The sequence below is a fragment of the Poecilia reticulata genome, linkage group LG12, assembly GCF_000633615.1.
Source record: "Poecilia reticulata strain Guanapo linkage group LG12, Guppy_female_1.0+MT, whole genome shotgun sequence".
Lineage (NCBI taxonomy): Eukaryota > Metazoa > Chordata > Actinopteri > Cyprinodontiformes > Poeciliidae > Poecilia > Poecilia reticulata.
Window position 1 is genome coordinate 4,371,592 of NC_024342.1, and position 24,309 is coordinate 4,395,900.

The window sequence follows — 24,309 nt, forward strand, 5'->3', positions numbered from 1 at the left end:
TATATATATATATCTCACATGTTGATCACATGTTGCTTTTCTGACTTTTTACTTTTGTGTTTTATGACATAAAAACACAAAAGTTTTATGAACTCCCTTGTTGCTGGAATGTGATATACAAATACATTTGGTTGATTGAGACGCTCTTGGCTGGTCATTGCGAAGTAGCCAATATAGGAGCGCTATATATATATATATATTTTTTTTTTCCAAGCCCTAATTGAATGTATCTCTGCTTTTATAGTAATTATTTCCTCAAATGTTCATGTAAGTCAGACTTGAAAATGTTAAACTGTGGAACTTTGCAAAGGTTTGAATTGAACTCATAATGAAGTGCTCAGAAATTACAGCTGAAATTAGACTAAACTTTACCTGGTTTACATCTGATAAGATTACTTAGATTATTTCTATTTGCTTAGTGCCAGAGTACTAAGAGAGGATTTAGAAATGTTTAGTAGCTCCCTTCAAAATTCAGATTGTAACTGTGGTCTATATGGTCACAGTGAAGTGTGGATTAACAAAAACAGGATGCTAAGACTAAGTTAAAACATACCTGGTGTTACTTGGGGGTTATTCCTGCTAATGGTTGAGCTAAGCTATCGGCTTCCCAGTTGGTTGCACTCTTGCCTTATAGCAAGTAGGCTGGTGACAGAACAATGACTGTTGGGTCATTTGAAAACCCTAAATTATACAATATATCACCTGTATTAAAACTGGTAAACGTTTCTGATATTTTCAACATGTTGTCAGACTTAAACATGTTTTTAAAAATTTTTTATTAGGGATGTTTAGACTTTTGAGAGCCGCTGTTTATCAAAATGCTTGTGGTTCCTTCCTCGACTTCAACTGAAGTGAAGAAGCAGAGTGTAAAAGTTCGAGTAAGACGAACACACAAGTCTCTTCTGCAGTGAGCAGCATCATTCTCTGTCTGTTGTGTAGCATCCCCTTGGGTCTCCGTCCTACACTGTAGAGATCTTTTACGCCATAATAAAAATCCATTACACTAACCAAGTGTGAGGGGTGGAGGTAAAACTGTGGGTGACTTTTTATAGATCTGCAAATGGGTGAAATACCTTAAGCAGAATAAGACTGCATTAGTTAAGAATCAAGAGACAGAGAGAAGCTGGACTGTTGGATAAGAGAGCCAGCGTGGCTCGAGCCTGCAGGAATAATTTAGGACATGATGAAATGTTAATGACATTCCTAATGACTAGGATACACACACAAAAAAACAGCTGAATGGGTTTTAATGTCAGGCTGAAGACCATACATTACTATATGACACATAATATGTGGAGGTCATTGCATATCATTTCCCATTTGCAGGGATTATTTACAAAGCAGTCGGCCTTCAGGGAGCAAACAGATAGCAGGGTGTAGGTGGAGCAGAAGTACGTATACATGAAACGTACACCGACTTGCAAAAATATTCAGACCTTTTAAAAGGGGCAAAATAATGTAAAATCCAACTTTACATCATGTTATAATGTTGTTCCCTCATCAAAAACATACTTGGAGTGTTACTTTGATTCTTTCATGCATCTGTGTGAGAAATCCTATTATCTATCATGGCGACCATTCAGGGTGGACCTGGGTGGACCTAGCTCCCCCTTCGAGGACGAAGCTCCTCCTCGAAGCTGCAGTTTCTAAGCTTCAAAGTAACCCTCCCCCACTCAGCTCCTTCAGACTAGCCAGCAGCAATTAGCAAACACCTGGCAAAACTGAGCATAAGCTGAGCTCATTATAGGAGCTACTTCTGAGTGAAACGCTGGTAAAAATGTTGTTGAAGGGTTAATAGTGGAGTCATGTTGTGATAACTTCCTGAAAGTGGAGCCTCAGAAAGAGCAGGAGTTTCTTAAAGAGACAGAGACCCAATTTCAAGGTGTCAAATTACAAAGTAACATTTCTTTTAAGTCATGTTTTACATATACAGCATTTTTTTTAACAACTGAAGTTAACAGACTTTCTGTGTTTTAAAAAAGGAAGTATGGCCATGATTGTTTTTAAGGTTTGGATTTTAAGGTTTTTAAGGTTTTGATCACAGGAAAATGTGAAAAAGACCATTTTTCCAAGGGCTTTGACATTTGTTATAAATTAAGTTAAGAAAAAAACATGTGGAACACATTAAGTATCATTCAGGTACTGTGAAATCTTCAGTTAGAGGAAAATGTTTAATGCCATTTATGCCTAATCAATATTTGTTACGTTGATTTCACGGAGATTTACGGAGCAGAAGCAAAAAAAAAAAACAAAAAAAATCCTTTTTATTCCTTAGGTGTTTGTTGCTGAAGGGTTACGGATGAGGTGTGCGTCGGCTCATCAGAGCCAAACGAGCAAAATAAAATCAATCCGGTGCGGAGGGCTGGAAATCAGGGAAAAGGAGCAAGGAAAAAAAGATTAGGAGGATGAGAGCTGTAGCGTGTTCCTGATTTATGTGGCCTGTGTCAGAGATAATCGAAAGGTGAGGATACTGCAGAGGACTGAAGGGACGTAAAGACAAAACAAAAGAGAGAGAGGGCGTAAAAGGAGAGGAGGGGAAAGTGATGCATGAGGAGGAGTCTTTTCTGTTTTCAGGGCTGCGTTGATAGGATATAATGAAGTGTGTTCCTGGATCCTCGCCAGTAGCACGCTGACTCTGCTGGGACTATTATATGGAAGCGTGACTCTATAGGTGTATCGACACTGCCGTGATTAAGCACCTTTAGTGGGAAGTGTTAAGTAAAAAACGTCTCAGGAAGTTTTTTGGGGGCTAAAACAATGCCTGAAGACAATGTTACATAAAAATGGCTCAAAGAGTCGGTGACAGGTTCTTTTTGCTGCTAGGTGATCTGTTTTCTACCATAAAGCCAGTTAACTCTAACATCAGTAATACATGATAAGTTCAATGGGGAAAAAAAGTGAATACAGTTTTACCCAACACTCGCATGCATTCGCTTTAACCCATGTTGGGAATGTTTTGTGCCCACAATTTCAAGGAATTTCCTCATATCTACTGTTTCCTCTGAAAGAAGTACGATTTCAAATAATCTTGCTAATTTAGTTGAATCAGTGTGATAATTTTCAGCAGTTCTGATCCCTGTTTGAACACACCAGCTAATTCTAACAGGGACCTGAACTGCAACTGGAATAAGAGTTTATTACACTGGTTATAGAATATAAAACTAAACTGAGTCATAATTGAGATTTTTATTTTTTTGTATTTTATTTTTAAAATTTATTTTAAAAAATATTTGCTAAAGTACTTAACAAGAGAAATAAAGTGTTATGCTACTGGTTTCTGATCACATGTTGCTTTTCTGACTTTTTACTTTTGTGTTTTTATGACATAAAGCACTTTGAACTCCGTTGTTGCTGGAATGTGATATACAAATAAATTTGGTTGATTGAGACGCTCTTGGCTGGTCATTGCGAAATAGCCAATATAGGAGCGCTATTTATTTTCCTCGGTGCTGATTATCTTATATTCTCAGGAGCAGTGATAAGAAAGTCTGTAGATATTATGAGTGTTTCAACAGCTTTGTAAAGGACATAGGAGCACTTTGGGTGAATAAAAAGGTTCCGGTGAGCACATGTAGTAACAAACACGTAGGCTACGTGTCTGTCTTAGCTTACAGATAAATCTTCAAACCAGAACCAAAAAAATGTGAGCCACGTTCTCTGGTGTTTTTGGCTGAGTAAATATTAAAAAAGGCACATACGCACGTAAAGATGAAATGTTTATTTTAGCTGTAACTCTGCGCCATTTAACCAAACGTACAGGCTTCGTTTAAAAGCGCACTAGCTTTATTTGCGTGAGTGATGGCGGGAATGCCGAGAGCGGCTGCTGATGGAGGTCAATTGATCAGACGCCAGTGTTTTAACACATTCTTTTTTTTTTTCTTTCTCCAAGATGCAGTGACGTGTGGGTAATAGGTTCCGCCGCAGTGCTCGCTGCATTGACTAGTGGACAAAGGCCAAATAGTATGCGAGTAAGTTTTTCGAGAGAGAGAGAGAGAGAACCACTTTGTCTTTTTTGTTTTTTCTTTTATTATGTTGAAACTCACAGGAAACAAAAAGGACAGGGCGATTTCAAGAAGAAAAACATTAAATATTCTGCGTTTAAGGTTGTTTTTTTTTCTGCCATTTCTTTGATGAACACCGCAATGATTAGAAATTAATCTCATAACGTGAACAATGACCAAGGACAGTGTGTGTGTGCGTGCGTGTGTGTGTGCGTGCGTGTGTATGTATGTGTGCTTTAGCTACGCTCACTTCCTGTAGAGACGGGGACATAAATCTTGCTGAGTTTCGGAATCAGTCAGCCGTTCCCTCCAGTCCATTATAGCTATAATTTCCCTAATGAGGTTTGTACTCTTACAAGCTACAGCAGCCGTCGAGGCCGCGCGTGCACACCGACACGTTTCACTTATATTGCCTACATGTTTCTGCGCTGCAGCTATGGATTAAATCCAGACAGAGTTATGTTAAAACGAAAAAACTCGATGTGGCGTCCAAAGCGTTGGAGGTGGAGGACCCCGAGTCTCCCCGAGTCGGGCTCCATCATCAGAGGTCACTTTAAGAGATGCACTGTAAAACTTAATTTGTTCTCCTTACTTGAAAGTTAAATTAAAACTCGTTGCCTCTGAATTTTTTTATTTTATGTTAAATTAACTTGTGCAATTTTAGTGAGCATAACTTACTAAATCTGAGTATGTTATTACTTAGAAGGCACCTTTTTTTATGGAAATAAACTCTGAAGCTTTCTGAAGGCACTTAAAAAAAAACTGGAAACTGTATATATATAAATAAAATTACTTGATTGAAACAGTTTCTTGCTCCTGCTTTTTATTTGTGTCTCTACTTAAACTTTAACAGAATATAAAAAGCGTGGAATTTTTTCTTACTTTTCAGTGAGCAAGGCTACAACCTCAGGTAGAACGGTCATTATAAGGGAAAATACAACTCACTCATGGTGCAGTTTTATGCAAATGTAAATGCTTTTAAAAAAACTAGCTAATAGAAGCTGCTCTGCTCTGCTTTCAGCATAGATGAAGCTTTGGAGTTGACCTTTTTGCCTTAAACATCTTAAAACACATGTTTGTGACATAAAAAAGTGGTTTAATTAGTTGCTGCTGTTGGCGGCACAGTGCCTTGTGGGATACCTTCCTCACCAATCCTCACTGTCACATAAAATAAAATAAGTACTTTTTAAAAACATTTTTACCCCAAAAGCTTCTCAACTTATTTAAATCAAGTGATTTTTACAACTACATGCATTAAAAAAAAGAAGTTGAATCCAGTGAATTTATTTGATTAAAGACAACATTAAAATTCACTGCACTTTGACAAAAGTCAAGTTATATTCACTCATCTTTTTCAATTAAATTCAATGTTTTGATTAACGGTGTACTTGGTCCTTGTGGTCTTTTCTTGCTCAATGAGTGGTTTAAACATTTATACGTGTTCACATCGAATTACCCGTCGTCATTTAAGGATAAATATTACAGCGAACTGATTTTTTTAAAACATCAATTTTAAAGTTTATGTCCATGGATCTCTAGGTTAGAATAAATTGGACAGACTTGTGATTGCGATGAAATTGACTGCAGATGATTCATTTCTGCATTTATTTCTCTTTGCGAGTCCTGCTAGGAGTACTTGACATACTGAACCACTTTTTTTTTTTTTTGTCCCACATGACAATGTGGTGGGTCTGCTTTGAACACAGGCCTTAGTGAACACCTGAGTTAAAAATAAAGCAGTAGAGGATATAGCAGAAGCAACTACTGCAGCCGTTGAGTCAGTGCTGCCAACGCAGGTTCAGTTCTGTCGAGATTGAACTGGACAGACGTTGCTGACCAGAGAGTTGAACTGATTTCCTTGGTGAGTTCATCTGCTGCTTGGGCATCAAGAGAAGTGACGTGTGCTGCTTCTCTCCAAACTTCATCCATATTCTCTAGAAGAAAAAAAACGCTAATTCATTCTATTGTTTACTGATTTTATTCATGTGTGCATGATAAAACAACGAATTGCTCACTAATATCAATGGATATTCTATTAACTTATCAAAGTTTGTTGTGAATTGTGGATTATTAGACGATGACCACGTTCGTCTCCTGGGTGCAGAATATGTTTGGGAAAATGACAAACTGAACTTAGAGACATTTTGTTCTGATCTTGTCTTACAAAAATCTACATGGTACATATGATCAAAATAGAAAATTACACAAACCGTTCTTCATCGAGCTGTTCTTAATACAACTTAGGCTACTTATTTAAAAAAAAAAATTATGTGTGCATCCTTTGCATGAATTCAGGATGGGTTTTGTGGAGAACTAACATGCGTCTTATGTACAGGACTTGCAGGACATGAAGACGCTTCTCCCGACTTGCTGAAAAAGTTTCAAATTCCTTAAAGTTTATTCCCTGTTTTCCTAAAATTGTGTTTTGAAATGTTTTCTACATGCTTATTTAAAGTTCATTTATTGATTTGCTCGGTACAACATGGTGTCACGGTAACAAAGTATCTCTATTTTTACAAAAAATAACCTTGATAAAGTTAAATAACACGTTCATGTTCATATGTAATTTATGTTGAATATTGGATATTTTTATAAGTTACTTTCACTGATGTGTATATGCATGAAAAACCACATTAAAACAGAAAAAATTATTCATTTTTTTTTCTCCCCCCACTGTTTATACATTATGTATTTTGAGGAGTCGCATGCGGCTCCACAGCATCAAAATCACTGGTTTGTTAGTTTGTGCGAACAGCTGGATTAATCACTTCCAAAACCAACAACGAAAGATTGATAACAATGATAAAACATCTGCATCAGGCCCGACGGTGTGACCCTAAGGAGAAAAATAAACACCAATGTGCTGAATGTCTGCATGGACACAAAGAAAGTTGCTGACTTGAAGGAGAATTCATCTGAGGATGTTTCAGGAAACATCTGTCTGTTTAGGATTCACGTTAAAATTTGTAACATTTAAAAGAAATAAATGCTGTAATGCTTGTCTTTTTTTCTGATATCGATTTTGCTCTCAAATGACATTCTGCACATGTGTGGCTCTGTGTGCAGGGTGGAGTTTCAGCATGGGGTCAGCCTACCAGTTCCACAGCTGGAGAGTGTTTGTGGTGGTCTGTGCGCTGCCGTGCGTCTCAGCGGTGATTGCTCTCACTTTCATGCCCGAGAGCCCCCGCTTCTTCCTGGAGGTAAAACTCACCCAATACTGTTCTACTAGCACCACGGACATTTTGGCCAAAAAACATCCAATCAGAACCAGAATGAGGGTCTTTGCGCTGTCAATCAACAGTGCTAAGATCTGTTGATTGACATGTCTTAGCACTGTCAGTGTGCTAACAGCAGTTAGCCGTTTTACAAAAGCTATTTAATCGCCGACATCAGTGGCCACACTAACTAGCCTTAGCATTCAGAGTGTGTGCGCTTCACCTGCTAAATGTGTCCGTTTCCCAGACGGGGAAACACGACGAGGCCTGGATGGTTCTCAAACACATCCATGACACCAACATGCGGGCCCGAGGAGAGCCTGAGAGAGTCTTCACCGTAAGCATGCTCACTGTCCCCGAGCGCTTAGCGTCTGCTGCAGCGCTCAGCGGCTGACAGATGGGTGTCGCCCCCTGCAGGTGAACAGGATAAAAATCCCCAAACAGCTGGACGAGCTGGTGGAGATGCAGAACGAGTCGGCCAACCCGGTGCTTAAGGTCCTTTGCAAGATCAAGGCAGAGCTCAGAGGGGTATGAAACTGTTTTTTTTTTTGTTTTTTTTTATTTTTTACTTGATCTGGTTCATTTTGAACCTTTAGGATGTGAATGATGCCTCTTTTTTTGTCCTGGCAGATCTGGTTGACTTTTATGAGATGCTTCAGCTACCCAGTGAAAGAAAACACCATGAAGCTGGCAGCAGTCTGGTTCACTTTGTCATTTGGGTAGGAAACGATCTCCTCTGGTTTTCCTTTTACAGTCTCTGTGTTTTTATTGCTTTGATCATGTTTAATGATGCTATCCACGGCCCTGGGGTTGACACTTAACTGAGCCATCACTCCTTCCCAGCCTGTTAACAGTTTGTGTGGAGAACTTTGCTCTAAGGTAGTGACTGCATCACTCATATGCTGACCATGGACGCTGATAAGTAGTTTTATACAGAATTTGCCTCTTTTTTTTCCTGGTCTGTTTACCCACATGCTGTTATTCCCAACACTAAAGAAAGTCATGTAGCTATTTCTTAAGACAATCAACAAATCCATAAAATCAACTTTTAAAAATCTGGAGCCTATAGGTACGTTGCACGTTGTCATCTACACAAACTTTTGTGCATGCGCACAACGCTGGAGGGCAAAAAGATGATTCTATTACTTGCTGCTGCGGTAAAACAATTCTGTTAATAAGACGAAACCCGGAGATGTAGGTGTTGTTAATTTAGAGCCGTGCGCCGTTGCAGGTTTTACGGGCTGTCGGTGTGGTTCCCGGACGTCATCAAACACCTTCAGGCTGACGAGTACGCCTCCAGAGTGAAGATCCATCACAACGAGCGCATTGAAGACTTCACCTTCAACTTCACACTGGAGAACCAGATCCACAGGAACGGAGTATTTATGAACGACAGGTACAGTTAAGACACGGCCTCATCCACAGACACCGGACTGCCCAAAGCGTTTGGCCTTTGGTGGAATTACATCAGTGGTGTCCAAACCTTCTGCACCATGGGACAAAATCGACAAATTTAAAGCCCTCAGGGGCCAAAATGTATTTATTTATTTATGTTCAGTAAAAAATGCAAATTAATTTCTGTTGTAACTTCTTTTGTTTTTTTTTCAACCTGCTCAGCAACAAATTAACATGTATTTTTAACTGAAAAGGCCAAAAAAAGAATCTGTGTTGTACAGTTTCCTAACTTGTTGGTCAAAATATAAATTTTTAGTTTATTCCCTGCAACAACAATGAAAACCCTTAACAGTATGTAGTTCATTTTAGTTATTGGGTGTGATTAAGTTTGTTTCTGCATGAAAAAAAAGGCAAAGCAAAATGAAAAAAAAATACTTGGCCAATAAAGCAAAAACACCTCTTCTGTATTTACAATTTTCTATTTAAGATATAAATTTGTACGTTAGCTGGAGATAGGCACCAGCAACCCTCCCGACYCCACTGAGGGACAAGGGTGAAAGAAAATGGATGGATGGATGGATGGATATAAATTTGTCATTTTAAAAGCAAAGAGCATTAATATGTGCTATTTGATTAAAATTCATTTGCTATAGAAAATCTGGGTAATGTTAATTCCTTCATGGAGCAAAGTGTCAATCACTAAACAGCTCCAATCTTACCTAATCGAGTACAATGCAACGCTTTGGATGCATTAGAGTAAAGCATGCTGCTACTGTACTCTAGAATCTGTAGATCTATAGATGAACCCAATAGAACCACGAGCGACGGATAATATCTTCTGTTTCTTGCCGTATTCCCATGTGAGACATCTGCGGCATTGAGTGAAAGTCCTGAGTTTACAGTCCAACTTCCGTGAATTCCTGGTTTTCCAGACAGAAAAATAAATGCAGCCGCAGCGAAGCGCACTGCGCCGTCGTTAAAGGTGCTCGTCCTGAAGTGGGACAGCAGCGCTATTTGTCATTCCCTCGAACGTCCACAACAGGTAATATTAATCCTGCCTCCTTTATCTTCCCCAAACACCAGGAAATTAAAAGCCTTATCACACACCCGGTCCATTTCTCTGCCTTCTTCCCTCTCTCTCTCTCTCTCTTTCTTTTTCTCTCTCTCTCTCTCTCTCTCTCTCTCTCTCTCTCTCTCTCTTCCTCACACACACACCTGAACACAAGGTTCATTTACACAAAGGGCAGAAAGAAGGTGATACTGCAGGGTAAATCCGCACCAACACAACCGGGGAACGCTGCATGCAACCGATTGTATTATAAGTAATAATAATTAAAAGCTTTTAAATATTGACTTATTTAAAAAGTTTAATGCATATTAACGGATATAGAATGTTGTAAATATACCAGATTTAGCAAAATGCTAATTTACCTTCATTATTAGTAAAAAAAAAACCATAAAATACATACAGACATTTATATGATTTCATATATAAAAATAAGGTAAACAGTTGCAACAAATGAAAGCCATATATAGACTGGAAAATCTGCTTCAAGAGGAAATGACAAAAGGATTCTTTAAAAATCCTAATACATCAAATTAAAAAGATTTAAAGTCGTACTAAATAAAGAATTAAGAAAGAAATTATGTTTTAGTAGAAACAATGCCTGAAATATTAGACATACAGTTAAATCACTGAAAACATGAAAGTTACAAGTAGTCAAAAAAATAACTTAGGCAATTTTTTTAGGAAGTTGACAACATGGAGTTCATCTTTAGTGTTTTATAAAATTATTCACATCTCTTGGATCTTTATGCATTTTTCAAGCTTTAATTCATTTACATTTTTTTGTAAAGTTTTTTCTTGGTGTGTTTGATGTCTAGTGGTTGTTGCTTTACAAAATGTGGGGAAGTTAAAGGAGGAGGAAAAACTCCTGCAGTGCATTGTGCTGGAGTTCCTGTTCTCAGTTAGCATCACAACAAGCTATGCTATCTCTGAGTCACGGGCTAAAGTCGATCGATGAGTAGGGAGAAAAACTGTGTTTCTGTGGAGCGATGGAGGAACATGAAGACAACGTGTTCAATGAGGAGCCTTTAAAGAAATGCTTGTACTGAAGAAGTGCTGCTATCTGTTGTTCTGGTTCCACTGACAAGTCACGATGCAATTTTCTGCACCCGCAGCAGAAGAGGCAGCAGAGAGTGAAACATAGATTAAAGGTGAAGTTAAAAGTCCAACTTTCACTGGGAAGCCTCCACGCAGATGGAAATTATTGTTTTTATGTAGTGTATCAAAAGGCAAAACACGTTTCTCATCTTCACAAACATGAACTCACCTTTAAGTTTCAGTTCCTTGTCCAACAAAAAACGTACAGCAACTGAAATATCCCTTCAATTTTGGATATTTTAAAACACCTTCCAGTTCCCGGGTTAAGAATATTAGTCTTAGAGAGGGTGAATTTACATGATTATGCCAATATTATAATTGCAGGGGCAATATATTGTCCAGCAAAATTTGTTATCATAACTTTCAATTTCAAATTCAAAAATACTTTATTGACCCCAAAGGAAAATCAAATAGTATTTGATTTCCTTTTGGAAATCAAATACCAAAGGGTATTTGATTTCCAAATCAAATACCCTTTGGTATTTGATAAGTAAGACATCTTAGAGATCTAGACATCTTACTAAAAAGTAAGCTTTTAGAAATTCAATACTCCAACTACACAGAAGCGATTTATTCAGAACTCTGTGTTTGATATCTGTGCATTTAGCGAAAAAAGCAACTCTGCATTTTGGTGATACAAGTGAGACACCAACACGCTTCTTTTCAAGGGGAAATAATTCTGTTTCAGCACCGGCTGGCATCCAGAGAATGTTAGATACCTCTTTTTTTCTGTTTTTTACTCCTGCATTAATGGATTTTACTGTTTTTCTTTTTTTTTCTGTCTCCTCGCAGGTTTCTCAACATGAAGTTCAAGGCTGTGACGTTTATAGACTCATCTTTTATCAACTGCTATTTTGAGGATGTTTCCTCAGTGGGATCCTCCTTCAAAAACTGCACCTTCGTGGACTCTTTCTTTTACAACACGGGTGAGGCTCTAACTCTAAAAAGTGCAGTTACTCAACTGAGATGTTTAACCTTTCTCTTCGGGAAAGCTGCATGTTGGATTCGGGGATTTTTTTCATTCACATGGGCAGGGAGGTCAGATTGGAGTTTAATATTTATTGTCGCAATAAGCAATAAATCTATTTATTGCATGATAAATTAAAGCAAACCCAATAATTTCGCATGATTCATTGTTTTTTTTCTTTTCTCTTTTTCTATCAAAACTGGATGACAAACATCTTCAGTCTCAACAAGCCCTTTTTTTGAAGGACAATTTTGTTTCCAGAGATTTTATAATTAATTTTACTTATTGTTTCTGTTGTTTTGTTTATTTATTTTGGGTATTAAAAATGTCTTCCAGTTTCAGTGTTAAATGTTTGTTATAATTGTAAGTTTATTGATCTTTGCAAATGATCAATAATTATTGCATTCTTTTGCCATTGCCATTACATTACTTGAAAAAGGTCTCAAAACAGCAATATTATCGTTTATCGCAATAACTCCTTGGACAATTTGTCGTCTAGCACAGTATCGTGAAAGGCCTATCAGTATCTTCTCCTTCAGGGGAGACATGAAGGCAGCATAAACATAAACTGAAACATTGCCGAGTGAAAACATCATCAAAAGATGGAAAAACAAGAAAGAAGCCATCCCAAATCAAATTCCAGACAATACAGACTAATCTTAGCCTTGTTTGCATTACCTTTGCTTGTTTTCGCCAAGACAAATTACTCATTGTTCACAGACAACGGATGAAAAACAACCTTCAGGCCAATTCTGGCCATTAATTAATGTGCATTGTTCCAACCAAAATAAATAAAATTAAAACAATGACACATTTTTGTGTCATAGTTCTAGATTTTGACATTTTCCTTTATTTTGGGTGTTAAGATGCAGTTGGTCAGCGTGGGGTGCAGCATCCTGTCGCACTTAGCACATGCATGTAAACGGTTGTTTATAAAGTTTGAAAAAGAGTGGCCTTAGAGGTATTAGTTAATCAATTGGAATTCATTGTAATATAATAAGTCGATTAATTGTTTGCATACCTAGTACTTTTGTCTCAAAGTGGCAACAGAAATTACATATCCCTGTTAATTCATCACTTACATTTCATGAAAGTAACCAAAATAAAAGTCAAAAGTGAATATTTTTCTCCGTTATTTGAGGTTCTACCTAGTCATTTAGAAGCTCGCGAAAAACACACAAACACACACACACACACAAAAAACTCCGGACTTGAAGCAAAAGGAAAGCAGCAGAGGCATGAAATGATCTGAGAGAAGCGGAGCTGAATCAGACCTTGTGGGAGCACCATGCTGGAAAAACCGTTCCCTCCAGCACTCTGTGAAAGCGCTGAACATGGAAACAGTGAGGTCATGTCAAGTTTGCCGGTAAAGCCCTCTGGGAAATGAAGTCTCATTGCTCCCAGCAATATGTCTGGAAAAATGGTGAAGAAAAAAAATACGAAATGAGGAGAGACGGGATAAGAACGGACGGGAGGACGGTGTGTGTGCATGTGTGTGTGTTTGTTGAAAAGCCGGAATGTTTTCTCACCGCAGCAGCTGCTGAACTATAATGATGCGCAATTGTGCAGCAGGCAGGTTTGTTTCACTTCTTATAATGATGAGAGGGAAAACACCAGCAAATTACTGAAGATCTATAAGGTTCCCTACATTCTGTGTTTTCTGTGAAATTATGGTATTTTTCACTGAGTTTGGTTTTAAAAATGGTTTATTTAAAAAAAAATAGAAATGGAAGGTCTTAGTTGGCCTTAGTTGCCTCAGAAACTCATACGTATAAAATGTGCACCTTTAATATACCGTTAAGCTTGGTGGAAATGCATTTTTTCTGGACTCAATGCCAGAAGTTCATGTTGTTTTTAATCAATGGACCTTTCAACTGAACATTTCTGCTGCTTTCTACAGACGTAGATGATGCCAAGCTGACAAATTCAAGAGTGATCAACAGCTCCTTCCACCACAACAAGACTGGCTGCCAGATGACGTTTGACGACGATTACAGCGCCTATTGGGTCTACTTTGTCAACTTTCTGGGAACGCTCGCCGTGTTGCCGGGGAACATCGTTTCTGCTCTCCTAATGGACAAGATAGGACGCCTCAGCATGTTAGGTAGGTCCAGGATCTGCTCTGACCTTTGTGCAAAAATGGCCCATTGGTCTCTGGATGCCAGCCTAGGCGTCTGTAATGACCCCCAGTGCCACAAATGGGACCATTTATAAAGGATGTTCTATATGCGGTCCTCCAGGAGGCTCCATGGTGCTGTCGGGAATCAGCTGCTTTTTCCTTTGGTTTGGCACCTCTGAGTCCATGATGATCTTCATGCTCTGTCTCTACAATGGTCTCAGTATCTCTGCGTGGAACTCCCTGGATGTAGTCACCACTGAGTTGTACCCTACAGACAGGAGGTGAGTTACACTACTCAATTAAATTTGGTAGTACGACTTGATGAATGAGTGCCAGGCCTTGTTTTGTATATTTTAAGTACAAGTGGTTCACTTACTGAAATGACAATATGAAAGACATAAAAAAAGAGAAAATGTGAGAAAATTCAACAAATCTGCAACTGACCATTAAACTGTGGCAGCGTTGGGCCATATCTGTTCACCAGCCAATGTCACGATAGGAAAGGAAAACTGAGGAGAGTGATTTGTTGACCGATTGCTGGATGATTATTGAACAGATTGTCTCAGTTGTAACACAAGATAATCAAAGCACTTGTTTCATAACCTGTGTTTGAAGGAACGTAAAAGGCTGTTCTAGTCCATTACAGTGGAAGATGGAGACTGGCGTAAGCACTGATGTGTCTTTGAGCCACACTTTCTGTCTCCAAGCAAGGTATAGGTGTTAACTGGAAACAAGAATCCAACTAATGACTTCAGTTCTGGTTTGTAAAACTTTGTCATCACCACCCTGTATTCTGAGATGGATTTTTTTTTAGTAGAAGTCCAAAATATTTGAAAAAAACAAACAAACAAACAAACAAACAAACAAACATTTTAATTCAGCTTCGCAAACTGAAATACCTTGGTGCAAATTGTCGTTTGAAAAACAGCCAATTTTTATATTTTCAGACTTCAGATTCTCTTCGTAGGTAGTTCTGGTCGCTGCCGACCGTCAACTCTCATGGTATTAAAACAAAGTGTAACCAGTTGAGAACCCATCAGTTCAGCCACAGAGAGTTGGGCTAGCTAATATCACAGACTGGAGGACAAGTGTAAGGCACAGTGAGCAAAAATCAGCAACATCAAAAGTTGCTATGCCAATAGCTGCAGACCTCCGAACTATATGTGACTTTTAGATTAGCTCAAGAACAGTGTGTAGAGAGCCAAGCATTTAAGTCATGCATCATCAAGTAAAATACAAAATGGCACATCTAGCAGTGGAAAGCATAGAATAGTGGAAACAAGGGAAATTCGTAGTTGCATTATGTGTGAAGTGTTCAATTTGGTGAAAGGAGGAATTACAATGAAAGGTTGTTCTTGAGGGCTTGTCTTGGTCAGTAGTCCCCTTAAAGGAGCACAAGTTACTTTGCCAGGTAACCAAAGAGTGAATCGATTTGTTGTTGTCACTCACCTTGCTTAGTTGGCTGAGAGAGGTTGAGCAGCTAAAGTTTTTCTCCTTCCTACATCCCCCTGAATGCTGTGCGGATTTGGATAGGAGTTCAGTGAATATTCTATATATTTGAACATTCAATCAGATGTATTAGCTATTGGTCGAGTGTCTATCACGATATATATTGCTATTGATTTATTTTCCAGTCCCGTTGCTCCCAACTTTGTGGGAAAAGTTTGGGGATGGTCCCTGCAGTACAAACATAACTGTACACTAATGCACTTTTAGGGTCCGAGACCGAGTCAAGACCAAGACCAGCGGCCCGCTCTACGTGATACAATAAAATGTGAAATATGATCAAAATTACTTCTCAAATTAATCTAAAAGATCCATATTCCCATAAAACACCTAGATATTAAATACTTAATACATTTTACCAATATTAAAATCCATCTCTGTGCTACAATTTGCGGTGGTCTCGTGTCATCCCTAAAGAGATAATAAAACCATTAAACATAGCACCATTCTCTCTCTGCACCATTAAACATAGCAATTGAGGTAAATAACGCTCAACTATGAACACTGACCAAGGAGCAACAAGCAAGAAGTAAACAAGCACAAGACGCTCACCGTGTTCTCACTCTCTCTCCCGCTACATGAAGCCAGGTAGTCTGACACCATGGCAGACATTACAGCTGTCACTCTGAACGAAAATAATGAAAGAGTAATGTGCATGCTCTGCATGCTCTTTCGTTCTTGTGTTTTGTTTATTTGTTAATTAAAAAAATATCAATGTACATAATTAAATAAAATCCTCATAGCTACTGCAGTGTACGCAGAACATTACAAGAACAAAGAATGATGTTCTGTCAGGTCGCCATACGCTGTCAGATTGCCATACGCTTAGCATGAACTCATGGCTATATCTTTCAGTCATTACCATATAATTTTATATACAATTTATCAACATTTGTATGGCATCCTGACTTAGCAGTTAAGTAGGTTAATGAGTTTTACACGGGCGTGTGTTGTAGTTGACTGCAGCTGCTGCCAGACTCTGCTTTAAATACACTTTGAAACCATGACAATACAGTTATCACAATACAGTTATCATTGAAAACAATTTAATGACTTATTTTCCTCATAACGTGTTGCATATGGTGAACTGACAACTCATCTGGCGGTTGGACTTATTAATGCGCATGCAGGCATGGTACTCACTGCATGTATGCTATTCTGACAGCATATGGTAATCTGATAGAACAACAGCTCTCAATAGCACTCCAGTCCTATTTTCTATTCTCAGAAGAATCAGACTGTTTCTGAATGTCACATCACTATATTGCAGACTTTTGGACACAGCGTTGTCCCATATTTGCGACAAGTCAGTCAACACCTCGGCACAATAATTCTGCTCAGTGAGTGACATTTTTCATCACAAATGCTTATGTGTCTCTGTACAGCTAGCTTTGCTAACATCATGTCAACGGAGCTTACCTTTGTTTGAGATACTTTTCTAAGTGACGAAAAAAGTTAGATGTTGTCCCCACCGTCTGTGAAAGCGAAGCGATGTTGAGTTAGCTGTGGCCATCGGATTTCTTACGATTTATGCAGTGCTATTCTATTACTGACTATTAGACAGACATTTTCTGCTGCTGAGAGAAAACCACTGCGCAAGTCTCAGAGCGCTGCGTGCGAGTAAAAGGTGGGGAGGAGGGAGTGGGAGTAATATAAACATGTAATTGCTTAGTTTTTAATTGGTGCTTTTTGTATCCACTGAAAACAAAGATGTTAACAAATAAACTGGACAGTATGCTGTACGTTTAGTGATATTTTCACAGTTGCGGTTTCGACTGGTCTTGAAATAAAATGCAGAGTCCTCAGCGACCGAGACCGAGACCAAATGCGGTTGAGTTCCAGACGAGACCGTGATCATCAAAAAATGGTCTCGAGACCGGTGTCGAGACCAAGACCGACCTCGAGTACTACAACACTGCCTCGGTGAAATTGAGTTTGGCACCCCTGGTGTAGAGAAACTACACTTGACAAATACCTCAACCTGTTGGATCTTTGGGATGAACTATAAAGGGAACTGTGAACTTGGGTTACTCAATGTCCTCACAAATGCTCTTCTGGAGGAATGGCCAGCTGTTCCTAGCAACACAGTGAAACTGAATGCGCATCAGATAATTATTAAATACAGTCACACTAAAGTGATGTTGGAATAACAAAAGACACTGGCTACCTTTACGTAAGTCCTCAGTAAGTAGCTGGTACTAGGTATAAGTGAGTGACTGAACATCTGATCTTTTTGATTGTAGATGAGGATACACATTCTGTTCTTGGCTGACTACTTTGTTTTTGATATTCAGGGGCACAGGATTTGGCTTCTGTAACGCCATATGTAAGCTGGCAGCAGTTCTTGGCAACCTGATTTTTGGCTCCCTGGTTGGCATCACCAAGGCTATTCCTATTCTCCTGGCGTCAGCTGTTTTGGTTGGTGGCGGACTGGTGGGCCTCCGACTACCAGACACACGTTCCAACGTCCTCATGTGAACGCCGGCCAAGAAAACGGGTTTACCAGGTTTTTACTCAGCCTACTGAACAGTGGGTTTTCAGCTATTGTTTATTTAAATATCACTGAAACAGTTATTGCTGCCATTGCCCAAATGTATTTCATCTAAAAGAAACAATGCTAAGCATCGCAACAACTCAAAATGCATTACAGGTAATGATTGTTCAGTTGATTCTGAGTAAAATACCTGGTTAAGAGTCTAATGCAGTTCTACAAACCTGTAGATGTACAGAGAAAGCTTCTATGGAAAATTGTCTTACAGATGCACCAGATGCCAGTTTTATGTTTTTCCAGAACTGTTGGTGTTTAAAGCAAAAGGCTCATCTATCATGAGTGGAGATGAAACAGCAGCTCATTAGCTTCAAGCTTTTTCACACATACAAGCCACAAAGGCATCTACAAAAGCTGCAAAAGGCTTGGAGTTTCAGCAACCTTTCATATCTCCTCCAGTACTGCTCAGAAAGAAAGTATATACAGACACAATTACATGCTCTATGACCTAGTCAATGAGTTTGCACTTTGAGAAACAACACGGCTTTTCAGCTAGTGCTGCAAACGATCACCAAAACAACATAATTGTCAAACATTGGCCTTTTTATATTATGTTGATCTGTTAATCTGCTTTGGAGAATAGTACTCTTATTTTATGTCTCTTGAATTATTCATGCATGTGCCCCTTGGACGGCAGAACCTACTTCTGTTGTGCAGTCGTATTTTGAAAAGTCAGCAGAAATAAATATGGCAGAAATGAACCGATTTTTAAAAAACTACTTTACTATATTTTGTTACTTTTTAAATAATTATTTTCCACATATTGTTGAAGTATATTAAGTTTTTTTTTTTAAATAGTACCCTACGATGACATCAGTAGTGGCCGTTATATTAATATTGCAAATGTTCATCAACAAACCAAAGAATATTTATTAGATGTTGAATTACAAGAGATCACTAGTAGTGTCAGTCTTCTTACAAAACCTTTACATTGACAGCTGCTCTGTTTTATTACTAATTTATTATTTATTTGTCATAGCAGGAGCAGATGTTATGGTCAAAATAAAATCAATATAACTTCTCCAAAGCAGTCCTTTATGAGGAACCTCTAGAGTAAATTCCATTATGCAGAAATTGAGCTTTCATAGTTTTGCGCTGATGTAGCATCTCATCATTTGAAAAGACGTGAAAGTTACAGTATGGTGAAAAGAGAGGCTTTTCCACATGTCTCCATGTTCTACAGCCTGCTGAAGTGTTTACTGACTGCTGGAGCTCCGTGACTTTCTGTAGCAAAGCAGACTGCTGCTCTACTGTGACACCCAGTGGCTGTTTTCTAGGATTGCGCATTATGCCCTCAGATTTGAAAAAAAAAATTTTTTTAAATCAAAACTAGACCCTGGAAAATTCAACCTAAAGTTATGATAAAAAAAAAAAAGTACACATCTGAAATTCAAGGTTTTTACTATGTTGACGTATTAAATTGTAGATTAAGTTCAGAAATTTTATTTTAAAAAAAACAAAAAAAACAGTTCGAAAAGTCAAAAATATGCGACTTTTGGAAATTTTCTATCAAAAGTTGCAAATGTTTGACTTTTGGATCTTAGAAATTGTTTCTAGAAAATTTCTAGAAAACTGATTCATCTAAAAAATTCTCAGTTTTTGGGCAGAATTTTTCTTTGCTTTTTCTATTTGTAAAGACCCAAAAATGCCATCTTATTTTTTTCACATTTATGAGGGCGTTTTTCACAATCGTTCCCATTTTGACTTCATTTGTTTTTGTTTTGTTTTATGATTACTGATGGAATTATTTATGTATTAAAATATTTAAAACTGGGGTATTGCTACGCTGAATAACATGGTGTATGTTGTTGAGAATTATAACCATCCTTTCATGTTTTATGCAAATCCAACTGCAAGTTCCAAAACATCTCTTAACAACCTGACATAGTTTTTAATATCGGGCTTCTTTACTTGTGCTTCGTGGGTCTAGTCACCAGCTAGAAACTGGAAATATGTTCTACATACATTTTGTGATGAACATATAATGAAAGGTTGGTGATCATCAAGCTTTTTGACGCAAATTGCAAGACTGACAAGGTCATAAGGTAAAAAATAAATAAATAATAATAAAGTAGTAGTTTAGTCAAAACTGGCAACTTCTGCAGCTACATTTCTAAATAATAATAAAAAAAGTTTACATTTTCTGCTTTTTACTGTGGAGACTTTTGGGAGTAGAGTCCTTTTTGTCTGAATGCTTCCTGTCTCTTCCTCTCTTCGTGTCTCTGTACGTGTCGCGGCGTCAAGCTCGCCACGAAGGGCTTTGCTCTTCTGTAAAGAATCTGCGCCACAGGACATTTTTGTCGGTGTCTGAACTTGTGCTACTCTTTCTTTCTATCCTTCTCCTGTCGGTTTGCTCACGATGTCTCTTGGTCCTCTGTCCTGTGTTGACCTCCTCTGCCTTGCTGCTGCTCCCTGTAAAACTCAAAAGCCTTTCTCTGAACTTGTGCCTCTCTCTCTGTCTAGCCCAGCTCTTCTTCCAAACATCTGCTGGACGCTTTGCTGCTCTTTCTTGCTTTTTTTTTTTCCTTTGGTCCCTTATTGATGCGTGTGTGTGTTTACCATTCAAGTGTACTGTACAAAAGGTTTAGTTAACATCCTTTTCCAACAATAAAAGCCATGTCTATGGTGTTAGCTCTCAAAATATTTGCTAATTATTTTTGCTAAATGGTCGTCTGTTTTAGTCTGTTGTGCTAATTTTTTTTAGAGCTCAGCACAATGAGAGCAAATGTTTCAACGGTCTGCGAGTCTCGATCAAGTAAATCATTTTAGAAATGGTTTTTGAAGTTTTAGGAGTTTCCTCTAGATAACCGTAACAACTCAATTTGAAACGCTGCTAATGAACTCTTTCTAGAAAGATACCTCCATTTTTATTGTCTGGAGGGCATTTGAGTAAACTAAAATGATCAACAGCATCGCCTGAACGTAATGCTTGCTGCTATGCTAACAGAGCTTTGATTGTGTAATGGGATTTAAGGATAAACCATCATATCTGAAAATGTCCAGTAACACAATGTATTTCCTAATTTGGTAGTGCTTTCATTTTATATAGTTTATTTATTTATTTGTCATTAATAAATCCTACTACAGCATGTTAGGGTCATGATAGATAGAAAAATTTTTGCATATTTCCATCAAAACAGAAATTTGTGAGGTCCAAAAGTCGAATGTTGCAAAAAAAACAACTCAGAAATGTTTGACTTCTCAAAGTTTTCTCTGAATTTTTTGGCGTAAAAATTTACTCCTCCGTCTATAATGGAGCAGAGGTGCTCAAATCTGAGTCCAGAGTGTTTGGCCTTAGTAAATCGGATGGTTTTTCTGTTTTATCAGATTTAAAGACTTTTCTTTACCGCGTTTAGCGCTTTAACCCTTGCAGCTCCAACTTGTGCTGAACAAACGTCTCACAAAAATCCTGCATGTTTGTTACTAAAGTCTCCATGTTTGTGTGCCCCCTCCCCTCGCTCTCCAGCCATTTTTCTGTATCTTCGTTGTTCCTCTGTGCGGGTTAGGAGACGTGTTTTCCCGGGTTAATGAATGTACCGCTCCTGCGTGTCGTCAGATGTGTTGTGGACGGGTGCTCACGAAGGCGTGAAAGCGCATGCTAGCGCTAAAAATGTACGTCCCGCAAAACTGTTCATCCGGCAGAGGTGCTCAAATCTGAGTCCAGAGTGTTTTTAGTTAGATGAATTATAACATTTGGGAGCCGGAAATGTGTTGCCGGAATTGAGCAACAAAGACGGCACGCGCCAGATTGGAGGACCTTTGCTGTCGAACAATGTGTGGATTTGTGTGTAAAACAATTTACGTGTCCTTGATATGATTTATTTTGATAAGAAAAGAGAATGCGGTGTTGAAGGTGGATTCCACAAACTGAATAAAGAGTTTCATTTGAAGAGTTGAGGCTTTTTATTACATTCTTCAAATAAGCCACCAGGTGGCACCATTTCCTCTTTCTTTGTTTTACCAAGCTTGACTATTATGGGCTCGTACAAGGACGGTGAAGCTTGCTAAGGAAGCTAGCTGGCTGTTCTAGCTGAATGGAAAGAAAACGTGTGGCAGAAAAACAACTGTCCATTTTCTTGTGTTAAGCCTTCTCATGAACAAGATGGAACATCATGTCTAATATGGGTAAGAAGAAAAATGACTGAACTGTTGTTGGTCCAAAGTTTAATTTAAAGATTGAATGTGAATTTTATATATCATTTGCAAATCCAGAGTCTAGAAGAAGAGTATGAGAAGAATGTGTAGCCTATATAGTTGCCTCTTGCCAAATTTAAAAGCCAAATTACAAAATTTGGTCAAAAATTTTGCCTTCTATTATAAACCATTTCTACCATTTTTTCAGTCTCTACATTTTCTTTCCCTTGTGTGACTATGCAAATGCAAATAGAGAAATGTTTTATTCCTGACTGGGCTGACCGACTGCAGGCCCTTAACTAAGTCTTGCCCTGTAATGAACCTTACACATATGTAAAGCTGAAGCACATGCATGCTGTAACAGTGCAAAAACAATTATTTCTTCTTTTGAGTAGTGCTTTTAGTTCCACTTACATAAGAGCCATTCTCCTCAGACTGACCCGTTGATTGGTCAGAAAAGGGGGAGGCGCGAGACAGATGCTCATTCTTTTCCTACAGAGCCAAACTACCGAGGAGACGGGCATTAAAAGAACTTGTTGTGCAAAGTAAAGTGTTTGAACAGCACTGCAGTCTATTTTCATGACATCTTTTGCTCTGCGGCACCAAACTGTCTTACATACAGACTTTGGCTGCTTCGTTTAAAATACTATACAACATTAAGCAACAACAGTTTATCTGCAAATGACGATTTAGTAAAACTAGTATGCAGTACAAATTTCAGGAAATAAAAAAAATTGATGGTAAAGATAATAAAGTACATGTAGATGAAAGGGTTGGATTATTTGAAGGGGTTCTGCAGATCTAAAGCAACTTTCTCATGATTTACTTTATTGTTGCACACTTGGAAAAACATGTTACAGAGATGCAAAGTGGATGTGTCGAGATCAAGAATGTGGATTTCTCAGAGCCAAACTGCATGGATTACTGTCATTTGGGCATTTTGATGGTTTCTTTATAGATTTATAAAGAAACCATCAAGTCCCGGCACGACTTGAATGACCCAGGAATGGATTTTCAGTGTCACTTCCAGAAAATAACCACTGAGCTTCAAGTGGTCAGATAATGATTGGCTTCAAACATTTCAATCTTTCAAGCATCTTGGATCCTGAAGGTAAGTGAATCTTCATCAGCGCAGACAGAGTGCTTGCACAGAGTGCTTGCACAGAGTTGAATAAGATAATTTACTATGACAATTTTTAAGTAGTAGTTGTATAAATGATAAAGAAGTTCAGCACATGCAGAAACACAGAGTGAGGAAGCATGCTGAGGAAGTCCAAAAAAATTGTTTTCTTAGTCAGAGATTAAATGATGCAGAGAATACTACCATGTGAAATGCAAAGAAAGGTCAATATCTGTCAGTATTTCTATTAAAATTAGAGGAAGATATGTGAGAGACTAATAGCAAAAGTTTACAAATATGACATATCAGCCCACAGGCGAGAAAAGAAATGTCTAGTCTGATAGAGCCGAGGAAGAAGCTAGTTTTGAGGAAATAAACACATCACTGTTTACGTTAAGAGTTTGGAGGGGAACTTGAAGAATCATAAACCAAGCAACATTGAAAAGGATGCTGCGTTAAGTATTTTGTTGCGATTTCAAAAATTCTTCCTGCTGTTTTAGGAAACAGGCCTAAGCTACACAAGCATTTACAACTCCTGACCTTTTTCACATCATGTCGCATTACGACTCTAAAACTCCAGAGTATGTTCTCGGGATTTTATGAGACAAACCAAATGGCATGAAAACAAGGTCACAAACGGACATATCCCAAAAGTTCTAGAAAAGTCAGAACACACAGTAAATTCACTTTTTAACACTCTGAAACCACGGCTGCAACTAACAATTGTTTTGGTAATTGATATTTCTATTGATTAATTGATTGATCTGATAAAAAAAACAAAACAAAGGCATATTTAGCCATTTTTTTCATTTAACCACTTAAGGCTTTTTTATGCAATATTTGAAGTACAATAAAATATGCAAATAATGAAATTACTTTTGTGAATAAGAAAACAAATAACACAGCATTCATTTAAAGAACTGTTGATTATTTGTAGTTTTGACTTAATCGCTGCTCTGAATGTGTTGTTCTTTCAGCAAATGGCCGTTTTTTAGAGTCTGTTTAGTCCAGTTAATGATTGCTAAGTTAGTTGACAATTATTTCAATAAATGCTTAATCACGATTATTTGATTAATCGTTTCAGCCCTATCTGGAACATAGATACACCCTCTGACCCAATCAAAAAAGTGGGCTGGACTG

General features: G+C 38.1%; 1 protein-coding gene and 1 long non-coding RNA gene across 2 annotated transcripts in view; one reads left to right on the forward strand and one right to left on the reverse strand.

Annotated features, from left to right (window-relative positions):
* LOC103473289 (synaptic vesicle glycoprotein 2C-like) overlaps positions 1–21,805 on the forward strand; it is a 47,641-nt gene extending 25,836 nt beyond the window's left edge. Inside the window, exons 5-13 of the mRNA XM_008423397.2 lie at positions 7,068–7,201; positions 7,464–7,553; positions 7,634–7,744; positions 7,847–7,935; positions 8,448–8,612; positions 11,568–11,701; positions 13,643–13,846; positions 13,983–14,142; positions 17,662–21,805. Coding sequence (XP_008421619.1) covers positions 7,068–7,201; positions 7,464–7,553; positions 7,634–7,744; positions 7,847–7,935; positions 8,448–8,612; positions 11,568–11,701; positions 13,643–13,846; positions 13,983–14,142; positions 17,662–17,845 — 1,271 coding nt within the window. The 3' untranslated portion in view covers positions 17,846–21,805. The remainder of the gene's footprint in view (positions 1–7,067; positions 7,202–7,463; positions 7,554–7,633; positions 7,745–7,846; positions 7,936–8,447; positions 8,613–11,567; positions 11,702–13,642; positions 13,847–13,982; positions 14,143–17,661) is intronic.
* LOC103473287 (uncharacterized) lies at positions 5,270–7,527 on the reverse strand. Its single transcript, XR_534995.1, has 2 exons — positions 7,440–7,527; positions 5,270–5,935 (listed from the first exon to the last, which is right to left on the reverse strand). It is a non-coding gene; the product is annotated as an uncharacterized LOC103473287 (long non-coding RNA).
* Positions 21,806–24,309: the final 2,504 nt, after the last annotated feature.